At 39.6% G+C, this 22500-nt stretch overlaps 1 protein-coding gene across 3 annotated transcripts in view; it reads left to right on the forward strand.

Annotated features, from left to right (window-relative positions):
- The first annotated feature begins 1829 nt into the window (after positions 1-1829).
- The window catches only part of LOC117947604 (dnaJ homolog subfamily C member 5-like), a 22308-nt gene continuing 1637 nt past the window's right edge, over positions 1830-22500 (forward strand). For all 3 annotated transcript variants that reach the window (XM_034876694.1, XM_034876695.1, XM_034876696.1), the window contains exons 1-4: positions 1830-2032; positions 17505-17661; positions 19904-20117; positions 21149-21320. In XM_034876694.1, the coding sequence (XP_034732585.1) occupies positions 17555-17661; positions 19904-20117; positions 21149-21320 (493 nt within the window). In that variant the 5' untranslated portion in view covers positions 1830-2032; positions 17505-17554. The remainder of the gene's footprint in view (positions 2033-17504; positions 17662-19903; positions 20118-21148; positions 21321-22500) is intronic.

Genomic DNA, 22500 nt, shown 5'->3' on the forward strand with positions numbered 1-22500 from the left:
GCAGCCATTTCCCCTGTTGCCATGGTAATGTTATGAAGTGACGCAATTGCACAACAAGACAAACACATTCCTTTTTTCCTTAAACCGCAGTTGTTCCAAGTGCCCGCAATTTCATCCTATAAATATCCCAGATATTCTATTGAATTTTTAAAGAAAATGTGCCGCATAATCAAGGATTTTTGCAACAAATCTCGCGCATGTGCAGGACGGATCGTGCAGTGTCGTGAAGCCTCGTAAAACACAATTAGCATCTGCGCATGCGTGAACATCTTGCGCATGCGCAGAACGGATCGTGTAGGCAGGACGGATCGTGTACCGACAAGGACTGTTAGCCTCCACCGCCGTTAGCTTCCCAGCTAACCGCTAGCTTTGATTTAGTCAACAATACCGTTACTCAAATTAAACAGTGGGAAAAGCAGCTACAGCTAATTTAAGACTTTACAGTAATAATAAAGACAAGTATTGAGTGATTGTGTTTTAAATGAGCACAAGTAAAGTAGAACTGACGTAACCACTATGATATAAATATAACGCTGTTATGTTATATAATAAAAATATTATATTTGAGGGTCTTTAACATGCTTTCTCAGCTAGCGGTTAGCCGAATTAGCTGTTAACTAAACTAACATTAGCTTTCCGGTGGAGGCTTACAGCAGACCGCTACTGTGGAACAGATCGTGCAGTGCCGTAAATCCCTGTTAAATCCTCGTACATCATGATTATCATCTGCGCATGCGCGGATCGTGCAGGCAGGACGGAATGGGTACCGAAAGGTCCTTTTCACCTGGTGCAATCAAATCCATTCTCATTGGGCCGTCGTTGGCATGGTAACATGCGGCGCATGCTGCTTTGCTGTCCAATGAGGACCTGCCTTCAAACTGCAACTTTTGGGAGTCATTTTTTGTTCACAGAGCATGTCATGTAAATGTAAAACTCTAACATCAGTAATTTTAACTCTAACATCAGTATTTTAATCAGCATTGTATTGTCTTAGCCTAGACTAAGATCCCAGGGGACAGGAGACAGAAGGTTATTTCCTGGTGTGAAACAATCGGGTTCTTTCTATATGTTAAATAGTTTTCAGTTCTATTTATCTGGCAGAAAAAGAGGGGGGTAGGTGAGACACAAGAAAAAGGGCCATCCTGACCTCTTCACAGACAAAATGTATATTAATCCCATTCTGACTGCATCATACATAGTTTATAACTTTTTTATGACTCAACAGTAGGCTAGTTGTTAAGACTGGAAAAGTGCTATCTAAAATACAGCACGTTTACATTTTTTTTATTTTTGATGTGAAATATGTGCACGCTTTTTTTCCTTGTCGGATTGTGTCGCATTCACAGAGAGTGCAAGAATATTCAATATCAAGTCCAAGGCCTTTTTTGCTGGATATATGTTATGCAATAGTTTTAAAGTAGACCTCCCAAAGTCTCCAATATAGTCACATTTTCTTGCCAGTTAATTTCTCCATAAAGCGAAGCCTTTTTTATTCTTTGTAATGTCAACTCCTCCAAGGGTATACCCATATAAGATGATTTATATCTATGGGTATATGACTATCAAGTAGATTGAAATAATGTATTAGGCTATGTGTAGAATGCTATGATTCACACCAATGATATAGGCTATGATGACTAGTCATTTGTAGGTTTCCTTGTACTGTTCATGGTAATGTCGTGGGCGCGCCTAATGTCACCGCGAACTGGAGAAGTGGGCGGGTAAGAGAGAGAGAGAGAGAGAGAGAGAGAGAGAGAGAGAGAGAGAGAGAGAGAGAGAGAGAGAGAGAGAGAGAGGGAGGGGGAGCAAACGAGGGAGGGAGAGCAAACGAGCGAGCGTTTCCGCGCGACCGCTCCACCAGTATTGACAGCTCGTTCCCTGGGTCCTTCCCGGTGTAGCCGTTAGCTCGGTGCACTACCTGCTGTTTGACTGCTTTACCGGCGAAAAGCAAACCAAAACTGCGATGCGAGTATTATAAAAGGAACCGAGTTACGCTTCACTTAGAAATAAACAGAAGCCACACCGAAACAAGGTAAGATACGTACATTTAGCCGGGGGGGCTGCCCTTGGATTAGTTAGCGAGCTAACTGCTAGCTGGCTCATTCAAACCAGGCATATCGCTAACCAACATGGATGCTGTGTGCTTTCCTTTGATGCAACGTCTGGAGATTATCCGCTTTAGCCTCGGTTTGGTTCCCCAACCGACCCTATTTTCTACTTCGGGTGCCGTTGCCAGTCACGAACCAAGAGCCCTAGTTACGTTTACCATACACCGTGTGTGACGTCGTGTTGTGGTCCAAAAGGCGTCCTATAGCGACTTACTGGTGGTTCTAAGGTGACAGATTTAGTCAGTATTGTGTAGAACAGTAGGAATGACATCACAGGCTAAATCCGGATTTGTAGTCTGCAGCCAAGTGAGGGGCCAAGGTGTTTTTGATTTCGCCTGTCTGTGGCGATGTTACAGATACAGGTGCAACTCCCCCTGCAAGTTGACTAACAGCCTGGCTATTTAACAATCTATAGCTAAGTAGTCCAAACGATATCCACTGCATTGTTCTTAATGGGCCAGTTCCTATTGCTCTGCCTACTATCGAACGTGAGATAGCTGGAGTAGAACTGCTGCTGTCTTTTCCTGCCCTCATGTGATGTGTACGTGGAGTGGCAGGTGGTTTCACAAACCGGCTGATTGCGTGGGTGTCACTGTGCACGCATGCTTTTTGATCACATTGCAGGCACCACTATTATATACAGTTATGGTCCCGGGTTTTTCTGAGCAGGAAATACATATTTTTTTGTAGATTTCTAGCCTAATAGTGATTGTGAACACAGGCAGTAAATGTCTTTTTTTCCATAAAAGCTCCAGCCTCATCAATTTTGTTGTCAGAAATGATTAAAATATCACTTCTAAATTTTAAGTGGAGCTGGGCAATATAGGAAAAAATATATAATATCACGATCTTTTGGACTAAATACATTGATGTATGCACCTATGTTGTACTGTTGGCCCTGGAGGCTGCTCTAAGTACAGAGTTGTGATTAGTTATCTGTTTAAATGCATGGTTGGATTCATTAAGTGCTTACACGTTGTATACATTGCATCATCGTTAACAAGGGGCCCTTTCCAGAAACCTATCTGTTAAACATTTAAATCTGAGTCAGTTTTATTTTTACACTCAATGTCCAGGAAACATTTTACCAAATCAAACAATTTTTCTGAGTCAACTGGTCTGTGTAAGGGTTGAGGAAAACACATGATGGTGGATGATGTCATTGGTATGAGGTCTTCTACAATTGGTCATCAGTGACTCATATAAATGCAAGTCACATCAAATCAGGCTACACCTAGACCACAGAGCAGTAGTAGGTTAGAGAGGGGGATTATCGCCACTGCCACACTTTAGCTCCACTGGGAACTAAATGCGCTTCAGTTCTCGTGTATTTTTTTTTTAAATACTTTTTATTTATTTAAACAAAAGTGCAAAACATTGTGCCAGATGACAACACGCAGAAAAGTACACTACACACACAGAGGAAGGCACAGTGCACCTCCTCCATAATCTGTGTTTAAACGGTTCACTCCAAAACAAAGAGAGGAAATACGGGAAGGAGGGAGACACAAACCAGAACACAACGGCAAGAACGGTGTTTGCAGGGCTAAACCATTAATCGCATTTACAATAATAACGCAATATGTTCAAATGCAATTTCCTAATCGCTTGATGTGACTCGTGAGAGCAAATCTGTCTGCACACCGCAGAGAACACATCAACTTGGCATGCTAACATTACGCCGTACCCTGAGCAGATTTCTGTCATCAAAACAACTTTGTTGTAGTTTTAAACTTTTTCAGCCATTTTAATAAAATGAAGGGTTTTATTTAAGTTCAAGTCCATACATGTAGTTAATGGACACAGGCACATAGAACGGAAGGCTCTGTTAGCAATGTTTAGCTCAGAGTAGCGGTCAGCTCTGGTTATCTAGCTAGCTCTGTTATAAAGATATGGAGCGGAGAGGGGTAACAACCAAACTCTGATAAATGACGTTCAGGGAGCTTTCACAGCAGCGTGGCCCCAGTGTTTCATCGCTTTTATTAGTACATTTAATCCCACAGCTAGACCCCCAATAGCATGCTACTGCTAACGCGCAACGTTGATGCTGTCATGCACGCGGCTCGCAAATTCATGAGGCAAGTTTTGTAGTTAAGCTTTTGAGTTTCTATTTTTTCATGATCTGCTCTACCTTTTCCAACGACCCAGAGCCAAAGTGATGTGAAAAAGAGACGCCAAAATAAACTTTGATGACCAAAAAGAGTCACAATACAACTACAAAGAGATGCAAAACTCACAAAGGGACAAAATCCCCAAAAGAGACACAAATGTATGGGAAAATGCTTCATGCTCAACGTCTTCTTGAGCTAAGACCCCCCACCACCTAAGGCTTCCACAAAACTAAGGAAAACACTGCAGGTGTATGTCCCCCTCTTTATCAGATAAGCCACAGATCTCCTGAGCAGGGGTGGTTGCTGTTGGGTCGGGTCAGGTCATGAGTCTAGTCATATGAGCCTGTCCAATATTCACTTCACTTTCTCTTCTGCTGCACTTTACACTTTCTGTTTCTTTCTCACACTGAACTAGGGCTAGATGAATCAATTTCAAATCAATGTCCAGAACATAAAATATCAGTTGAATTACTGGTGTAACAATTTTTATTTCTCTTTTTGTTATTATAGTTACTATTTTTTTTTTCAAGTGCTCAGATTCTGCTTTTTGACTTTTTCCCTTTCCTTCATTGTATTATATATCTTTTTGTGCATATTATAAAGTGAAAAATCCCAAGTCTTACCATCTTCAACAGAAAACACTGTTCACAAACTGCTCCAAACAGCTCTGTTGTAGTCCAGCCTTTACTTCAGAGACAAACGTTAATACTTACCTAGCTGCTAGCATGGCATGTCCTCATACTCTGCTTCTGACTGGCTAGTAGTCCTTACCTAGGTACTGTCAGAGCACGCCCTCGTACTCTGCTTCTGACTGGATAGTAGTCCTTACTTAGGTACTGTCAGAGCAGGCCCTCATACTTTTCTTCTGACTGGCTAGTAGTCTTTACCTAGGTTCTGTCAGGGCCCGCCCTCATACTCTGCTTCTCACTGGCTAATAGAAAAATAGTATAGAAGTGTGATGTCTTACTCCGTAGCTAAGACAGAGAGCTCAACACACAGTTTGAAAACAGGATCTGCACCAATGTGTAGTACAATAAAAAATATGGTGTTTTTTGAAAATTAAACCCCATAAACCTATTCTGGTACAACCTCTAAATACAATTATGAACCTGAAAAGGAGCAGAATACGAGCAATTTAAGATAAATTCTGAAATAATGTTACATATCACAGATTGTGTGCAGAAAGGTCCTATTTTCAGTGAAATTTGTATTACTTTATTTAACATGATTGTAGAAGGTGCCACATGTAGATGCTGCTGTTGAACTGAGGCAGATCAGACATTTCAGGAAAGTACTGATATTTTTTATTGGAATTATTTTTTATAATTATGACTAACTTTTGTGATAAATGTTCTGTTTGACTGTTCAATGTTCCATGCTTATTAAAAGAAAAACACATAATGCTGGCAGTTCATATCCATGTTCTCATCCCTGCAGAAGAATATAGAGCAGGTTTGATGGTGTCCCATGTGTTAATGCTCCATGACATGTTTGATTTGTTACACAGTGAATACTGAACTTTAGCTAAGCTTAAAAAGGCGGAAAAGAAGTGTGTGAGTTTTAAAAACCATTCAAAGCCTATTTAATTTAATGTACAGTGGTGCGTGGTTTGAGTGAATAATTGGATGCGTCAGTGGTTTTCCTGCCCTACATTTATGTGTGTGACAGCTGTGTTGACTCTGTCAGTGGAAGCATTAAGGTTGCATTACCACCTACTGTGTGTGTGTGTGTGTGTGTGTGTGTGTGTGTGTGTGTGTGTGTGTGTGTGTGTGTGTGTGTGTGTGCACGCATGATGCCTCATTTTTATATATATATATATATATATATATATAAATGGTTCACTTCACTTAGTTAGTTATTTTGTGTGTTTGTATGGTAGCAAGATTACGAAAAAATCTACTGGCCTGATTTTCATGAAACTTGGTGAAAGGGTGTACAATGGGCCAAGTAAGAACCCATTACATGTGGGAGCGGATCCAATTCATGGTGAGGAAACGCATTCTAGTTTTCACTTTCGTTAAAATCGCAAGATAGAGCATGTGGTGTCGGAATAATCTGAAAAATAAGATACAGACGGGGAAAATTCACACTACGTTAATATTGTGAGGTAGGGCATGCCTCTTCAAATGCCCTTCTAGTCTACCATCATGAGCAATACAACTCATTTCACACACGTGAAGAAGGTTCATTAAACTGGTGACTTAAACAGAAGCATTTCAAGCAACACTCAGTTGACAAGACAATTACATTTTTATTTTCCAATTGCTAAAACACAATTTTGCAAACTAGGCTGGTTTTATCAAATACTAAAACGTTTGACAAAACCACACACCAAACTGTAAAATTCCTCATATATCCGGCAAAATTAAGTAACCAAAACTACTTATAGCATTATCAAAATCAAACCTTTGCACTAAATGGCACACACTTCATTCATATTACCAGGTTTGTCTAACCAATTACACACTGCTCATCTTTAGTATGTCTCAAAGATATTCAGTTTACTTTCAGAGAGGAGAGAAGAAATAAGAAAATATTAAAATTTAACAAGCTACAATCAGAGAATTCTTAAAAAATCACTCAAACTGATTATTAAATTATCAAAATACTTGCCGATCAGTTTAATAGTTGACTACATATCTGTTAGGCTAAATGATTAAACTTTGCAGCTTTACAAAAGGCAATCATAACGTCAGGACAAGGATCAAGGATCAAATCATGTGAATATGTACTGCCTCCTGTCATAGACAGTTTACAACTTCTACTCTCATGTGTTTGTCGCTTTTTATTGCGGATTGATTGTACATTGTTCAGTCTATAAAATAGCCAAAATAAAGACACAAGCACTTCAAATATGTCAAACATGTTTGCTATATTCAGCAATGTATTGATTGCAATAGGTATCACATTGTCCCTCATCACTGCTTGTCTGTCCATTGGCTCTGTCTCTCTCCCAGCTCTTTAAGGATCATAAGTGTCATCATGAGGCTTGTGGTTAGATGAATGGTTTGCTCTGGTATTGTCAGATCATTTTTACTCCTCATTGATAGCAGCAGACAGGGGTTATGGTGGAACTCCCACAAGACCACTTAGAGCTGAATATATCTTAGCCCTGAGAGGGGCTGAGGATGATGGAAGTGTTTAACCTCCAGTGAAAAAATGCTTCACCGACTGTTAACGTTCCCTTGATGATACTATGCGATATAGCAAATGAATTTTTTTCATATATAAGACTAGATACCGTCCTCAGTTTTGCATATCGTATTACAGTGGTCTGCAAAAGTTTGGTCAACCTTGTTAATTTCCATGATTTTCCTTCATAAATCGTTGGTTCTTAGGATAAAGAAAATCAATTAAATATATCATATAGAAGACAAACAGTGATATTTGAGAAGTGAAACGAAGTTTATACCATTTACAGGAAGTGTGCAATAATTGTTTAAACAAAATTAGGCATGTGCATAAATTTGGGCACCACAATCAAAAAAAATAACTCAGTATTTAGTAGATCCCCCTTTTGCAGAAATAACAGCTTCTAAACGCTTCCTATAGCTTTCTATGAGAGTCTGGATTCCGGTTGGAGGTATTTTGGACCATTCCTCTCTACAAAACACCTCTAATTCATTCAGGTTTGATGGTTTCCGAGCATGGACAGATGCCTTAGTAGATTTTGAGCAGTGTTTAGGGTCATTGTCCTGTTGAAAGATCCAGCCCCGGCACAGCTTCAGCCTTGTCCCTGATTCCTGGACATTGGTCTCCTGAATCTGCTGATATTTGGTGGAATCCATGCGTCCCTCAACTTTAACAAGATTCCCAGTCCCTGCACTGGCCACACAGGCCTACAGCAGGATGGAACCACCACCAAAATTTACTGTAGGCAGCAGGTGTTTTTCTAGGAATGCTGTGTTGTTTTTCCTCCATGCATGACGCCCCTTGTTATGTCCAAATAACTCAATTTTAGTTTCATCAGTCCACAGCACCTTATTCCAAAAGGAAGCCGGCTTGTCCAAATGTGCTTTAGCATACCTCAAGCGGCTTTGTTTTGAATGTGGGCGGAGAAAAGGCTTCCTCCGCATCACTCTTGCGTACAGCATCTCCTTGTGTAAAGTGCGCGCAATAGTTGTAGGATGCACAATGACTCCATCTGCAGCAAGATCATGTTGTATGTCTTTGGTGCTGGCCTGTGGATTGACTTTGACTGTTCTAACCATTCTTCGCTTCTGTTTATCCGTGATTTTCCTTGGTCTGCCACTTCGAGCCTTAACTTGAACTGTGCCTGTGGTCTTCCATTTCCTGACTATGTTCCTAACTGTCAAAACAGACTGATATCTCTTAGACAGCTTTCGGTATCCTTCCCCTAATTCATGATGGTGAACAATCTTTGTTTTCAGTTCATGTGACAGTTCTTTTAAGACTCCCATGTCGCTACTCTTCAGAGAAGATTCACAGAGGAGGGAAACTTACAATTGCCCCCCCCTTTAATACTCTCTCATAATTGGGTTCACCTGTGTATGTAGGTCAAGGGTCACTGAGCTTCCCAAACCAATTTTGAGTTCCAATAATTGGTTCTAAAGTTTTTGAAATCAGTAAAATGACAACAGTGGCCAAATTTATGCACAACCCTAATTTTGTTTAAACAATTATTGCACACTTCCTGTAAATGGTATAAACTTTGTTTCACTTCTCAAATATCACTGTGTTTGTCTCCTATATGATATATTTAACTGATTTTTTTTTTATCCTAAGAACCAACGATTTATGAAGGAAAATTATGGAAATTAACAAGGTTGCCCAAACTTTGCAGACCACTGTATTGCTATATGACATTAGTGTTGTCTTTTCCAGGTTTTAAAGGCTGCATAACACGTGATGTCATCTGAACTTACCAGACTCTTAGCTGTTTAATTAGTTGCCTTTACCCACTTAGTCATTGTATGCAAATTATTGGTGATTATTATTAAATAATTATTGTTCAAAACTCTCGGGTTAATTTTTTGTGAAGCACCAATAATCCATATCAATATATATATATATATAATCAATATCATTGCCACATCGGCATTGGTTTATTTCAATTAGGAGAGACTTTGTTAAAAGTTGTGACAAATAAATTGGGAATGGAAACAAAGTTTTTTGCCTGCTCCTGATGGTAGCTTTATTTAATGGGAAAAGAGAGAAGAAGAAAAAAAAAAAGGCGTGTAACCTTGGGCTGTTAAAGTTGGGACGAGAAATACCCTTTTGTGCTACTTTACTGGCATCCCCAAGGTTTTCGTTGTAGGGTTTGTTCAGCTGATGCAGCTGGGACATTATTTGTAAATCTGAAAACAAATGCCATTTTGGGATTTAATTTGGCAAATGAAGTAAATCCTAATTTCAATCATTGTAAAGAACAGCGGATAAGAAAGAAAAGACACTGAAAATTATTTGAAATAATAACATGCATTATTCACATTATTAATTATCTGCAAACATTGTGATTGCATCAGCAAAAGAGATGAAGAGTTTGAGAAGTACAGTATATCAGTTTTGTGCGTGCGTGTGTACTGACAGCAGCTGGTGTAGACAGTAATACGGACTAATGATTCTTGTCTTCCCTGCAACGAGGGGAGCAAAAACAGTTTAGAATGGGCACCCGGATTGCTCGGTGGGTTGAGCGGGTGCCCATGTACAGGGGCTTGCTCCTTGACGAAGCGGGCCCGGGTTCGAATCCGGCCTGTGGCCCCTTTGCTGCGTGTCGCTCCCCCTCTCTCTCTCCTCCTTTTGCACATCTCTGTCTGCCTGTCTGGTGGAGGGAAAAAGCCCTGAAGAAATAACTTTGAAAAAAAAAAAATAGAATGTTTAAAATAAATGAAACCCCAGTTGTGTTTTAGATTGCTGGTCTATCATCTCAGCAATCTGTAGAGCAAATTTACCCCGTATCATGTTCCCACTGTTTAAAAAAGCTATTGATACACCATGCATTCCTGGTTTCATGTTTTTAACAGAAAGCCACTATTTCCTGCTCATGCAAACATTTCATGCCAAAAGTACTTTCAGAATTTAAAATATATTACAAAATGCCAATATTTCGCCACTAACTGTATGCAACAATGAATATGTACATAAGTGATGGCAAGCATTCAAGGAGTCCGCTCTAAAAATCAACAAAAGCAGGAAAAGTTGTACATGTACACAAGATGTGTTTTACTGTATTTGCTTCTTATTATTCTCTTCTTTAAAAAATAAATTGCATATGTATTTGTGTTTTTAGAAAAGCCAAAATGAAAAGAACTTATTGGCTTATATATCATTTGCATCTTTGCAATCATTAGTCAAATAATCACAAATTTATATTACATTATATTTGTTACTTAGGTAGTACTTATAGGTTCTTGTCCACACGGATCACCAAAAACAATTGGATGGCCACGATAAACGGAGAGCCATCCTGCAAATTCAAATGTTTGGAGACAGATTGGTGGATTGCATTGAGCAAAATAAGTTACGCACTGCAATAGACTGGTACAAGCTAGGTTTAACCATGTATGAGCTCATTTAAATAGCTCCTTAACTTAATTTAATATTAGATACGGCGTTGTCTTGTGCGGTGTCCAGATGTCCAGAAAAATGCAAACAACCAGTGTTTATTTATTCTTCTATCCCAGAATGTAAAGTCAAGTTTAACCAGACCTTGCCCGTGATAGAAGGTCTTAATATTGGAAGACTGCCTGAGGTTATACAGCACACTATAGTGTGAATGCTCATTGTGTTTATACAATATTTGCTTAGTTCAGTCACAGCCAATGTTTTTGAATTTTTACAGTCTTTGTTTGTTAGCATTATAGATTCGTAATTATCAACAGTCAGATAAAAACTTCTCCGGCTGTACTTCACTGAAAATCAACTAACAGTTGTTATGCTCACACACAGGACTCGTCACATGACCATGCACAGATGTGTGGAAATATTTTAGAAGTCACTGTCAAGTCACAGTTATTTGTAAAAGATTTTAAGATAGTCACACTTTTTTTTGTCCACAGGCAGTGACTTATCCAAAGTTTGAAGACAGGAAATGCAAGAGGAAGCTTCTTCAGATAAAACAGTACCATCGCACTAACGCAAAGCTCTTTTCTTTTTTATTAATCCTTTTTGTATCAAATATAGGTTTGCCTTTTCTTGTTGTTTAGCTGTTGGTGTGTGGATGTAGTGACACCTTCTTTTGGTGCAAGCTGACAACAGGAACCCTGGTCTATTTTTCCTCAATCTGTTTTTTTCATACACACACACACACACACACACACAGAAACAAACACATAGACACATACTGTAGACACACATGCAACATAAGTGAAAAAAGCAAGACAACTTTAAATAAGTGCACAAATAAAATCATTCATTGTGGTTCCAGTTTCATACACAGTATTCTCCAACCAATCGGCTTTTGAAATAAACTCATGACAGGAGAACTGCTGATTTGCAGCCCAGTAAAGGGAAGTGATAGACCAACACCATTCTCCCTGAGAAATCTTACTTTATGTGTTAAACGAGGCCCAAAAGTCCCAACTACTCCAATAGAGCTGTTGTTAATGTTTGAATTGAACACATCAAATATGGAGGATGCAATGTACAGAATATTTCAAAGCTTCGGTCATAACGCTGACAACATTTGAATTCAAAATCATTTGACTTATCAGTCAACATGAACCCAGATAACATATCTGCAATCAGCTAATATTGTTCAATACACAGGGCCAGCTGGTCGTGTCCTTATAGTGATCGGAGTATGATTACATGTTTTTTGAAGGCCATGAGTTTGGTTTCTCAGGATTTATTTAAATCTTAATTTTTTAATATTGTGTCATATCCACGCGACTTACTGTCCCACAGTAGAGAAATTACTGTGTAGTACAGAAGATACTGACAGACAGTTTAGACTTCCGTCAGCTGTAGGTTTAATTACTAATATTAACTAGCATGTTTGTTAGCAGAAAGTAGCCTGTGCCTATGTTAATGTTAACTAGCATGTTAAATAGCAGTAATTAGCCTGTGCCTATGTTAACGTTAAATAGCATGTTAGTTAGCGGTAATTAGCCTGTGTCTATGTTGTCTCCTTACATATACCTACGCTCTCTGTCTCTGCTGATGGGGAATGATTGAAATTTCTCTTGCATAGCTACCAGAAGACTTACAACTTTCAGACAGGTTGCTTACATCTACGTCTTCAAGCTCAGTTGAAGGCTTGAACGCTTAGCCGTCACTGGAAAAGTGTTTAGTAACCGACTTTCTATTTTCATTTACGATGATTTAGTAGATTTAACCAAATGTGGACCGAGGGAAAGATGATAATACACTAATGTTCACTCAAAGTGGAACAGAAAAATGTTAAGAAGCAAGACTTTTCTATGTTTATAGGAAATCTTTATATAATTTGGTACCAATTTGTTGATTAGCCATGATTTGTCAGGTATTTAGTTTGCTTGATATGCCAAAACAGGCATTTCCAACCAGTTATTTTACATGTTAACGTCTTTAAGGTAAAGGTACTTTATTGTCACATATACGTACATGTAGTGAAATTCCTTCTCTGCATTTAACCTCTCCCTCAAGGGAGCAGTGTGCAGCCAATCACAGCGCCTGGGCACTAACTCCAGATCTGAGCCAGTGCCTTGCCAAGGGCCCTGACTGGCGAACCTAGTAGATGATATTTGATGGTGGGGGGGAACCGCCAAACCGGAGCACCCGGAAGAAACGCACGCAAACATGGGGAGAACATAAAAACTCCATACAGAAAGGCCCAGAACGACCTAGATTCAAACCCAGAACTTTCTTGCCATGAGGCCACAGTGCTAACCATTGACCATGCTGTCTTTAATACATTTTCTGTCAATGTATAAAGAAATGTATTTATATTGCCTTATAAAGCCAATATATTGGGAGAGGGATGACTTTATACAGGTCTCCCACCCCTAACTGTCAGTTGGTGGATTTGCCAGCAGTTGGACAGTGTGAACCTACATAAAACAAATGATGCATAAAGTCAATTCTACTCTATTTCAGATCGAAGGATAACAATATGTAGTATATGTAGCATGAGATTAGCATTTGTACTGCATTTATGTACATATTTTTATGCTTTAATGGGTTAAATTCCAAAAGTGAGACACAGGTATGGAAGAACACACATTTTCTCCTCTCAACCTGTATCACTCTAACACAGGCCATGCTATGCTCCACCCTCCTTACACCGTCTGTGTTCTGTGAATGGACAATTTGATTTACAGCTCATTCAACATGACAAAATCTCATTGGCTGCTGGTTTAGGTGGGCGGAGTCTTTGGTTTAGACTCATTGTGGTGGTTGGATGTGATTGTGGTTATTCAACGCACACACATACTATGTAGTATGTACATACATACTCTAGCACAGTCTCTCAGTATGTTGATAATCTCTATAGTACAGATGAAACACTCATTGGTTATTCCCAGTCAGGTGAGTGTGTTGTGACTGTATAATCTGAGGCACATTAGTGGGCGGGATTTATGGAGGTGTTAAATCAATGTTTTGTCAGGCGTGTGGAGGCAATCGTAGGGTTGCCACAGCGACCATCTGGTGCCATTAAGGGCTTTAGGGAGACTAATGGCTGACAAGCAAATAAGGAAATCAAACAATGAAAATCTCTGTCTCCCAATATTTGGCATGTTTCTATTCTACTAAATAGAACATGTTTATCTGTAACTTTTGATGTACAGTATTTGTTTATGGCGTATGTTTCTTTTAGATTATATACTGCCTTTTTCTTACCCTGTGTGGTTAAGATTGTCCCTGTATATTTAGGGAACTAGCCACTTGCAATCTGATAGTCAGCCTCAGGTCAACACACACACTTAGGGCTTCGACATTTTAAAGGGACATTTAGAGAAATCTTTACCTGCTGGAAATTGGTTTAATTAGAATAAATATCGCACTACAAAGGGGAACCATCTTCTCCTTATAATACTGAGCCCATGAATCATAGTGTGATATGTGCTCATCAGAAAGGTACTGGTCTAGTAGTGATGACAGGCATGCAGCTTATTTTACTAGCAGTCTGATCTAAGTGTGTCTGTGTGTCTGGATTGGCTTAGTGTGGTCTCTAAGCCTGCTAACCCCCATACACCTGCTGTCTGACAGGGTTATATTAGCAACCAGAGGGTTAGGGCTCAGTAAGTCTACATCCATGACGTTCCACTTCCAGGATTGTTCAGGTGCCGCCAGAAATTCTGCCGGATGCACCTTTTTCCAGCCGGATGTCTGTTACCTTTGTTACGTCCCCGATGTCTAGGTGTAATGTATGTAGCACAAACAAAATGATCTTGGTATGGTGGTAAAGGTAATTATTTACATGAGAGTCCTTTCAACATTTAAATAAAAAAAGTCGGACATGTGGCTGCCGCGGAAACATAAACGCAACCTAACAAAAGAGATCCCTCCAACCAGTGATTACTAGCTATTCAGAAAACCAAAACCTCCCTATCTAGGATGAGTTAAAACAACCCCTGAACCTAATGTACTAAACAAAGAGAATTCCTGGCCAATGGAAATGGAGTCAATATTACTCTAAACCCTAGCCCAACTGTACAAACACATAACACTGTCAACTCCATGGGTGCTCCGAACAGGATCATGGCACCAACCAATCCCCAGCTGCGGATCACACAGCCTGATTAGCATACTGAAACACAAATAGAGAGTAACCACATACAACGGCTCCTACCAGCAGCCTTAACACCTTCCTCTGTCTCTGTGTGGGCGCTCTAACCTGTGGCTGATTTCTGAGGACTATGGTTACCTGCTCCTCAGATCTCTGCAGGGTAAATCCAGACAGCTAGCTAGACTATCTAGCTAGGCACCGTTGCTCGTCCGGAGCTTAGCACCGCCCAATATTATTGTACTTGCATTAAAGAGATGCCAATAAACCAGAGCACGTTTTTGTCCTTTCCCAGAATGCTGTGCAAACTAGCCAGACCCTCCTCTGCAGTGTTGTGGAGAAAGGTCTGTCAAAGAGAGACTAGGGCTCTGTTACTGCGCAGTTTAAAGGTCAGGAAGTGGATTTCAGTTGGGATTTAAAAAATCTATTGCCAAATTTAAAAAATAGGATCTAAGCTATGCACTTGTTCTCTAAATATTTAAATTACTTGATTTACTCTTGGTTTATTAGCCGCCCACGGTTGCTGTCCTATGGGTGAATTGTGTCTGTAATTCTATTGTGGTCTGGTTGAAATAACTTATGGAGAAGCCTTCTGTACATAAGCCCTGTAGCTGTACAGTGGGTGCACTACTGTTGTTTCTCGTTGCGTCTCTGTCCTGCAGCACCCTCCTTGACTCTGCTGATCTCCTTCAACTTTAAGATCTATTTCATCAGGCTTTTGACAAATGATTTAGCATTTATGCTTACGTTGCACAACATAAGTTTAAGTTCTTAAATCACCAGTATAGTAAGAGAATGCTACAGCAGCTTGGATGAAAGGTTACCAGTGGCTATTTTTCACACTAGATAGACTGTTGACGGAACATTAAACTGCCACCGTACTGCAGAAAATGAAAGTAATCTTTATAAGTTACTGACTGGACTTTGAGCAATTCAACCAAAGGACACTGTTTAGCAAAGGTTACATATACGGTCATGCTACGCTAAAACACCTCCATCAAAGTCATTCCACAATGAAGTAGCATATATTTACTCAAATCAGTCATTAAACAACTTCACATAGTTCACCCTCCAGGGTGTCTCTGTTTTTAACTCCACTGTCTTATGTTTGTTTTCTAAAATATATCAATGTTACAGCCATGATTAAAGTAACGTGTCCTGTAAGAGTTGACTGTTTTGAGTTCTGAAATGAAAGTTTTGATTGCAAAAGTGTTGCTGTGTGTACGTGTAATTTTGCAAGTAATCATCCACCATGCAGTTTACATTTAAATGTAGATTTAGTTTAGCTAGTTTATTGATTGCCATGGTAATAGTAACCACTTCCTTATTTAATGGTGTTGATAAAGTCAGTGAATTTCATCACTTATTCTGCACTGAAAACCAACCGTCTGGGCTTCACCATGCTTTACCATGGGGATCAATACAGCATAGTATTGTGACTATGTGGGCAATACTGTATTGATACACAGACGCCAAGTATGTATCTGTTTTTTTAATATATATATATATATATATATATATCATGTCATGAGTTTATATGTGTGTGTGTGTGTGTGTGTGTGTGTGTGTGTGTGTTGGTCAGTTTGTCTGCTTGACAATCCCATTCTGCAGCAACAAAATTAAAGTGAGATAAAGAAACAGATTAAATGTATCTTTTACGTACAACTGACAAAGTTATCTTTTGGGAACATCATTTGAAATTGGAAAACATTTTAAGTTGTGAAAAAGGTCATAAATTGCCAAATATGGCAAAATATTTTTCAAATTGCAATAATATTGTTTAGTGATGATATTGTACGGTGAGGCCTCTGGTGATTCCAACCCCTATTTGTTTATTATCTGCTCTAGCTTTTCCAACGTTTTAGACACATACACATATGGTAGTAATAATGCTTCAAAATGACAAAGACGCTGGCCATAGACATGCAGCTGTACGTTCAGTATAGAAGGTGGAATGAGTGTTTTGATCATTGAAATGTCACCAGTCACATAAGAGCTCATGAAACATAACGGCCAGTGTAAATACTCCTTACTAAAGCTGTTTCTGTTTCATGAGTCTCTTTTCTCCAAATATCCCTTTGAAAAACCGTCAGCCCTGCTTCTGTTACATCCAAGCCTCTAAAAGCCAAGAAAGACACGCTTTAGTGTAATTCTATCAGCAGCAGGGAGACTTAATGGACCAAGTGGACATCCTTTACCTGAAAGCAATGACTTTGGAAGGGTGTTTGGGGATTGGATCGGACAGAACGGCAATGGTTTCTGCAAGTCATGCAGTTAAAGATCCCTCCACATTTCTTTAGATGATAACGGATAGTAAAAGGAAGAAACAAAATCAAAAGTGAACTGTTGTGATTGGAACCTTTAGCTCCTCCGCTACATTGTCTTCTTCTCTTGTTTTTCTTCCTGGGAACAAAGGAACAAATCCCTAGCATTATCCTACTCTGCATCCCCAGGTGTCCATTATTATTGTCAATAAAAGTATATCTCAGTCAACAGGCATGTCACTTATGCAACATTTGACACTCATACAGGCAATTACCATACCAATTCAATTGCAACACTACAGACAACAAGTTTATATCCATGTCATGTATGTACTTTTGTCTTCCTACATGACAGGTGAGAGGCTAAGCTAGAGAAGGAACGAGAGAGATAGAGAGAGGGGGGCCATGGAGCAGCAGAGACAAAGAGCTCTTTCCACATCAGGAGAATCGCTGTACATTGTGCTGGGAGTCGACAAGAGCGCCACGACCGAGGATATCAAGAAATGTTACAGGTATGTGTTACTACACTTGACAGCAGCCCCTTAGTCCATCTTTAAAATTGATCTTTTAGGTTGAGAACCACTAGAGGGAGTCAGAGGCCTGTGAGACATTTTTTATGGGTCACAGGGATCCTGAAATACACAGTCAGCATTTTCCTCGCTCTAATATCAAGTCATCAAACTCTGTAATGCAGCATTTACCATATTTAAATGGTGAGTTTATTATACATTTTAAAGTTGATTTAATTCTCCTCTTGGCTTTAAAAGGCACTTCCTGCATAGTATGATATGTTTGTATACTGTATATTAACTATTACTTTAATGTTATTTTCTAACTGCAACTGCTCCAGCTCTGTATTTCATAATAATTTTTATTAATAAAAAAACCCTCAGGCTTACTCTAGTATTCCGTGTCAAACCGCCTAATAAGGTTTTGGCTAAAACCTCCGTCACAGAGAGAAGATACGAGAGGACGGGGACGCCCGTCTACAGACCAATCAGTTATAAGTATCTGGAGACACAGCTCACGTATGTGATGACACCAGGAGGTAGTTTGGTCACATAGAAGTCTTTAGTGTGCTGCATAGTGTGAAACCAAAACTTACCGGATCAGATGGTGCAATGTACCAAAAACATGAACCTTGGTCCAGACCTGGGTGTTAAGGTGTGAAAATGCCCTACTTATCAGTGGTTAAGTAACGACCCACGTCTTGGAAATTGCAACTCATAATTCAAGCTCTTAACACACAAACCAAACTAAAACTTTGTCTGCTTAGGCGCTTAAAACAAAATGGTACAATTGAACCCACTGACACAGCTTCCTGGAACACTTAATAATAACAGACTTGAGATGATCTGATCTTAATAATAACAGACTGGAGATGATCTGATGTTAATAACATACTCTAACTATCAGCCAGCCCAACATGTGTTCTGTACAGAATAAGCCTTTAAATTAGACTACTGTAAGTTAAAATCCTTTTAATTCACAAACAAAAAAGAGTTTATATAAAACGTCATCATGTTGAGTTGACATGCACCAAAGTCAAGGAGCTAATGTTACCGGCCTGAGACCTAGGGGAATCTGGGCAGGTACAAAGCCACAGGCTGGGTAGCACTGTGGATTGGAAAGAAGTGGAGATACAAAAATGGTGTCTTTGTCAAGCGCTGGCTGTTTATTTCTGAGCGCTTAAGCTTAAAATAATTTGATGACCATGCCAACAGATAGGCCTAACACACACTAAGACACGATTAAGGACGATTAACAACACATACAATAATAAAATACACTATAATATTATAAATATAATATATAAATGGTCTATAAATATATTAAATACAACTAACAGATATGTCACACATTAGTATACATCAGATACAATACAACATATTGTGAAAAAGAAATCAGTCTTACTGTATGATATGTCAAATATACCTCCACAAATGACCCTATAGCTCAGATTACCTGGTGAAACCCTTGCCATAACACCTTCAAGTATTTAAACAGGCTACTTGGTTATCTTGCAATCTGTTAGATTATTACTTTAAAGTGAACACATTAAACAGATCAGAGGCTATATTCAATTACTTCTATGAAATATATTAAAATACAAACAAGCTTGTCATAGATCAAATACAAAGTACTATACTCAGATTGAAGCTGTTTAAATGACATGATATATGTGATCATCAATCACCAATGCGTGTGAGTTTACCGACACGCGCACATCAACTGACTTAGCCTTCACAAACGTTGACAGGCTAACTTCACCTAGCTCGATAGCTAAAGCTGCTTGCAAATAGATCCCAGATAACCACATCATAATAACCTTTCTACACAGAACATGACAACATACGTCACTGAGAAAACCGTACTGTTGATATACTTGTTTAATACCTAACAGAAATTAAACCAAAGGTTTAAAAATGTACCTGTGGATTGGAAAGAAGTGGTGATACAAAAATTGTGTCTTTCTCAAGCGCTGGCTGTTTATTTCTGAGCGATTGAGCTACCATCTCCACAGCCACCCACTACTGTGAAATCAATCAACAGCGCCATCTACCGGCATGAAGTAAAATACACGGAAATGAATACCCTACATGTAATAAAATAATAAAAAATAGGAGGGGTTAACCTTTTTTTTTATTTTTATTAACCTTCTCTACCCATTACAAAACCTCTTTATTTGTGCACCTGCTCTACCAACTGAGCTAACCCGGCAACCTTTCCTCTTCTTTTTTTTTTTTTTTACAGGAAACTGGCATTGAAGTTTCACCCAGACAAGAACCCGGATAACCCGGACGCTGCCGAAAAGTTCAAGGAAATCAACAACGCCCACTCCATCCTGAGCGACGCCACAAAGAAGAACATCTACGACAAATATGGCTCGCTGGGGCTCTACGTCGCAGAGCAGTTTGGAGAGGAGAACGTCAACACCTACTTTGTTCTGTCCAGCTGGTGGGCGAAGGTAAGATGGAGGCCAACATGCATGCATTCTTTCTTTCTTTATGACCTGTAAGGCTACATCTACATTGCTACATTTTGGTTTTTAAGCGTTTTGAGTTTTAAGCCCAAAGTTGTGAAACCCCAGAGCAAGTGAAATGAGAGGGGGAAACGCCAGAGCAGGGGGAATGAGAGGGGGAAACCCCAGAGCAGGGGGAATGAGCGGGGGAAATCCCAGAGTAGGGGGAATAAGAGGGGAAAACGCCAGAGCAGGGGGAATGAGAGGGGCGAAATGCCAGAGCAGGGGGAATGAGATGGGTAAACAACAGAGCAGGGGTAATGAGACGGGGAAACCCCACAGCGGGGAGAATGAGAGGGGGAAACACCAGAGCTGGGGGAATGAGTTGGGGGAAACGTAGCAGTGTAAATGTAGCCTGAGGGAACTGAGAGGGATGTCGGCCTTCCACATACAGGTGTATTGAACCTAAAGGGACAGTCTTAACTCCAGCTACTTTTCACGGCCATAACCTGCATACATATATGGCCATTTGGGAAAGACATTCTGCATGTGTGCCTCTCCGGTATACAGTATATTCAGGATTTACTCAGTATTAACTGTTTCTCTCTCTCTCTCTCTCTCTCTCTCTCTCTCTCTCTCTCTCTCTCTCTCTCTCTCTCTCTCTCTCTCTCTCTCTCTCTCTCTCTCTCTCTCTCTCTCTCTCTCTCTCTCTCTCTCTCTCTCTCTCTCTCTCTCTCTCAGACTCAAATTTGTTTTGCTATAATAGCATGAATGTCAATAACAATATTGAAAACAATATATTGGAAACAATATTGCCAGAGCAAGGCTAAGGATAATACAATTCAATACTAATAAGATGAGAAAAAATACATATACATTCATTGAGTAGACTAAAATGTGTGTGTGTGTGTGTGTGTGTGTGTGTGTGTGTGTGTGTGTGTGTGTGTGTGTGTGTGTGTGTGTGTGTGTAAGAAAGAAAAAAACGTGGTAAACATGAAGTAGAGGTCTAAATAACCCCCCCCCTCTTTGTCCCACAGGCCTTGTTCGTCTTCTGCTGCCTGTCCACAGGCTGTTATTGTTGCTGTTGCCTGTGTTGCTGCTGTAACTGTTGCTGCGGTAAATGTAAACCTCGGCCGCCCATGGACCAGGAGCCCGAGTTCTACGTATCCCCCGAGGACCTGGAGGCCCAGATGACTGCTGATGAGAGAGGTGAGGCTTTAACTGCTATGTCTCTTATGACAGCAGGCTCATCTTTTATTATTTACAACACTACATGAGATATTTCACACAAAGTCCCTGAATGGTCCCAGAACATGTTCTTTGATGATAAATCTCACATCTGTGTAAACACACCATTGACAACACTTCACATTGTAATCAATACTAAGTCCCAACCCTTCTGTGCACACAGCAGTGAAAGCGATTGTAACCCTTAATACCATAACCTTACAGCATGTTTTATTTTAGTTTGACATGGTTTATTTTACAAATGCAGCTATTATTCTCACTATGGATTAGTCTGTCATATATCAGATTATAGTAAATCATCAGGTTTTATGGTAACAGCTAACAGCCTAACACTAAGCAATTTACAAGAATATGAAACAGAAAATCCGCCTATCGTCACAATGGACGAGCTAGAAACAGACAAATGTTTGGCCATTTTCCGTGGTACTTTACCTTAAATCATTCATTTTAGATTTGCAGCACAAGGTGTTTTAGGTAATAGACAAAGATACTTGTAGTGACTCAAGCACTGCCCATGGTTTTACGCAACTGTGGCATTTTCTCTCATTTTTTGGAACATTTGCACGTGCTCTAATGGCTGCACGATGAGGAAAATAACTAGATAGATAGATAGATAGATAGATAGATAGATAGATACATTGAGGAAAATAAGTATTTGAACACCCTGCTGTTTTGCAAGTTCTCCCACTTAGAAATCATGGAGGGGTCTGAAATTGTCATTGTAGGTGCATGTCCACTGTGAGAGACCTAATCTAAAAAAAATAATCCTGAAATCACAATGTATGATTTTTTAACTATTTATTTGTGTGATACAACTGCAAATAATTATTTGAACACCTGAGAAAATGTTAATATTTGGTACAGTAGCCTTTGTTTGCAATTACAGAGGTAAAAGTTTCGTATAATTTTTCACCAGGTTTGCACACACTGCAGAAGGGATTTTGGCCCACTCCTCCACACAGATCTTCTCTAGATCGGTCGGGTTTCTGGGCTGTCGCTGAGAAACACGGAGTTTTAGCTCCCTCCAAAGATTCTCTATTGGGTTTAGGTCTGGAGTCTTGCTAGGTCACGCCAGAACCTTGATATGCTTCTTACAGAGCTACTCCTTGGTTGTCCTGGCTGTGTGCTTTGGGTCATTGTC

This window comes from Etheostoma cragini, chromosome 7 (genome assembly GCF_013103735.1).
Source record: "Etheostoma cragini isolate CJK2018 chromosome 7, CSU_Ecrag_1.0, whole genome shotgun sequence".
NCBI lineage: Eukaryota > Metazoa > Chordata > Actinopteri > Perciformes > Percidae > Etheostoma > Etheostoma cragini.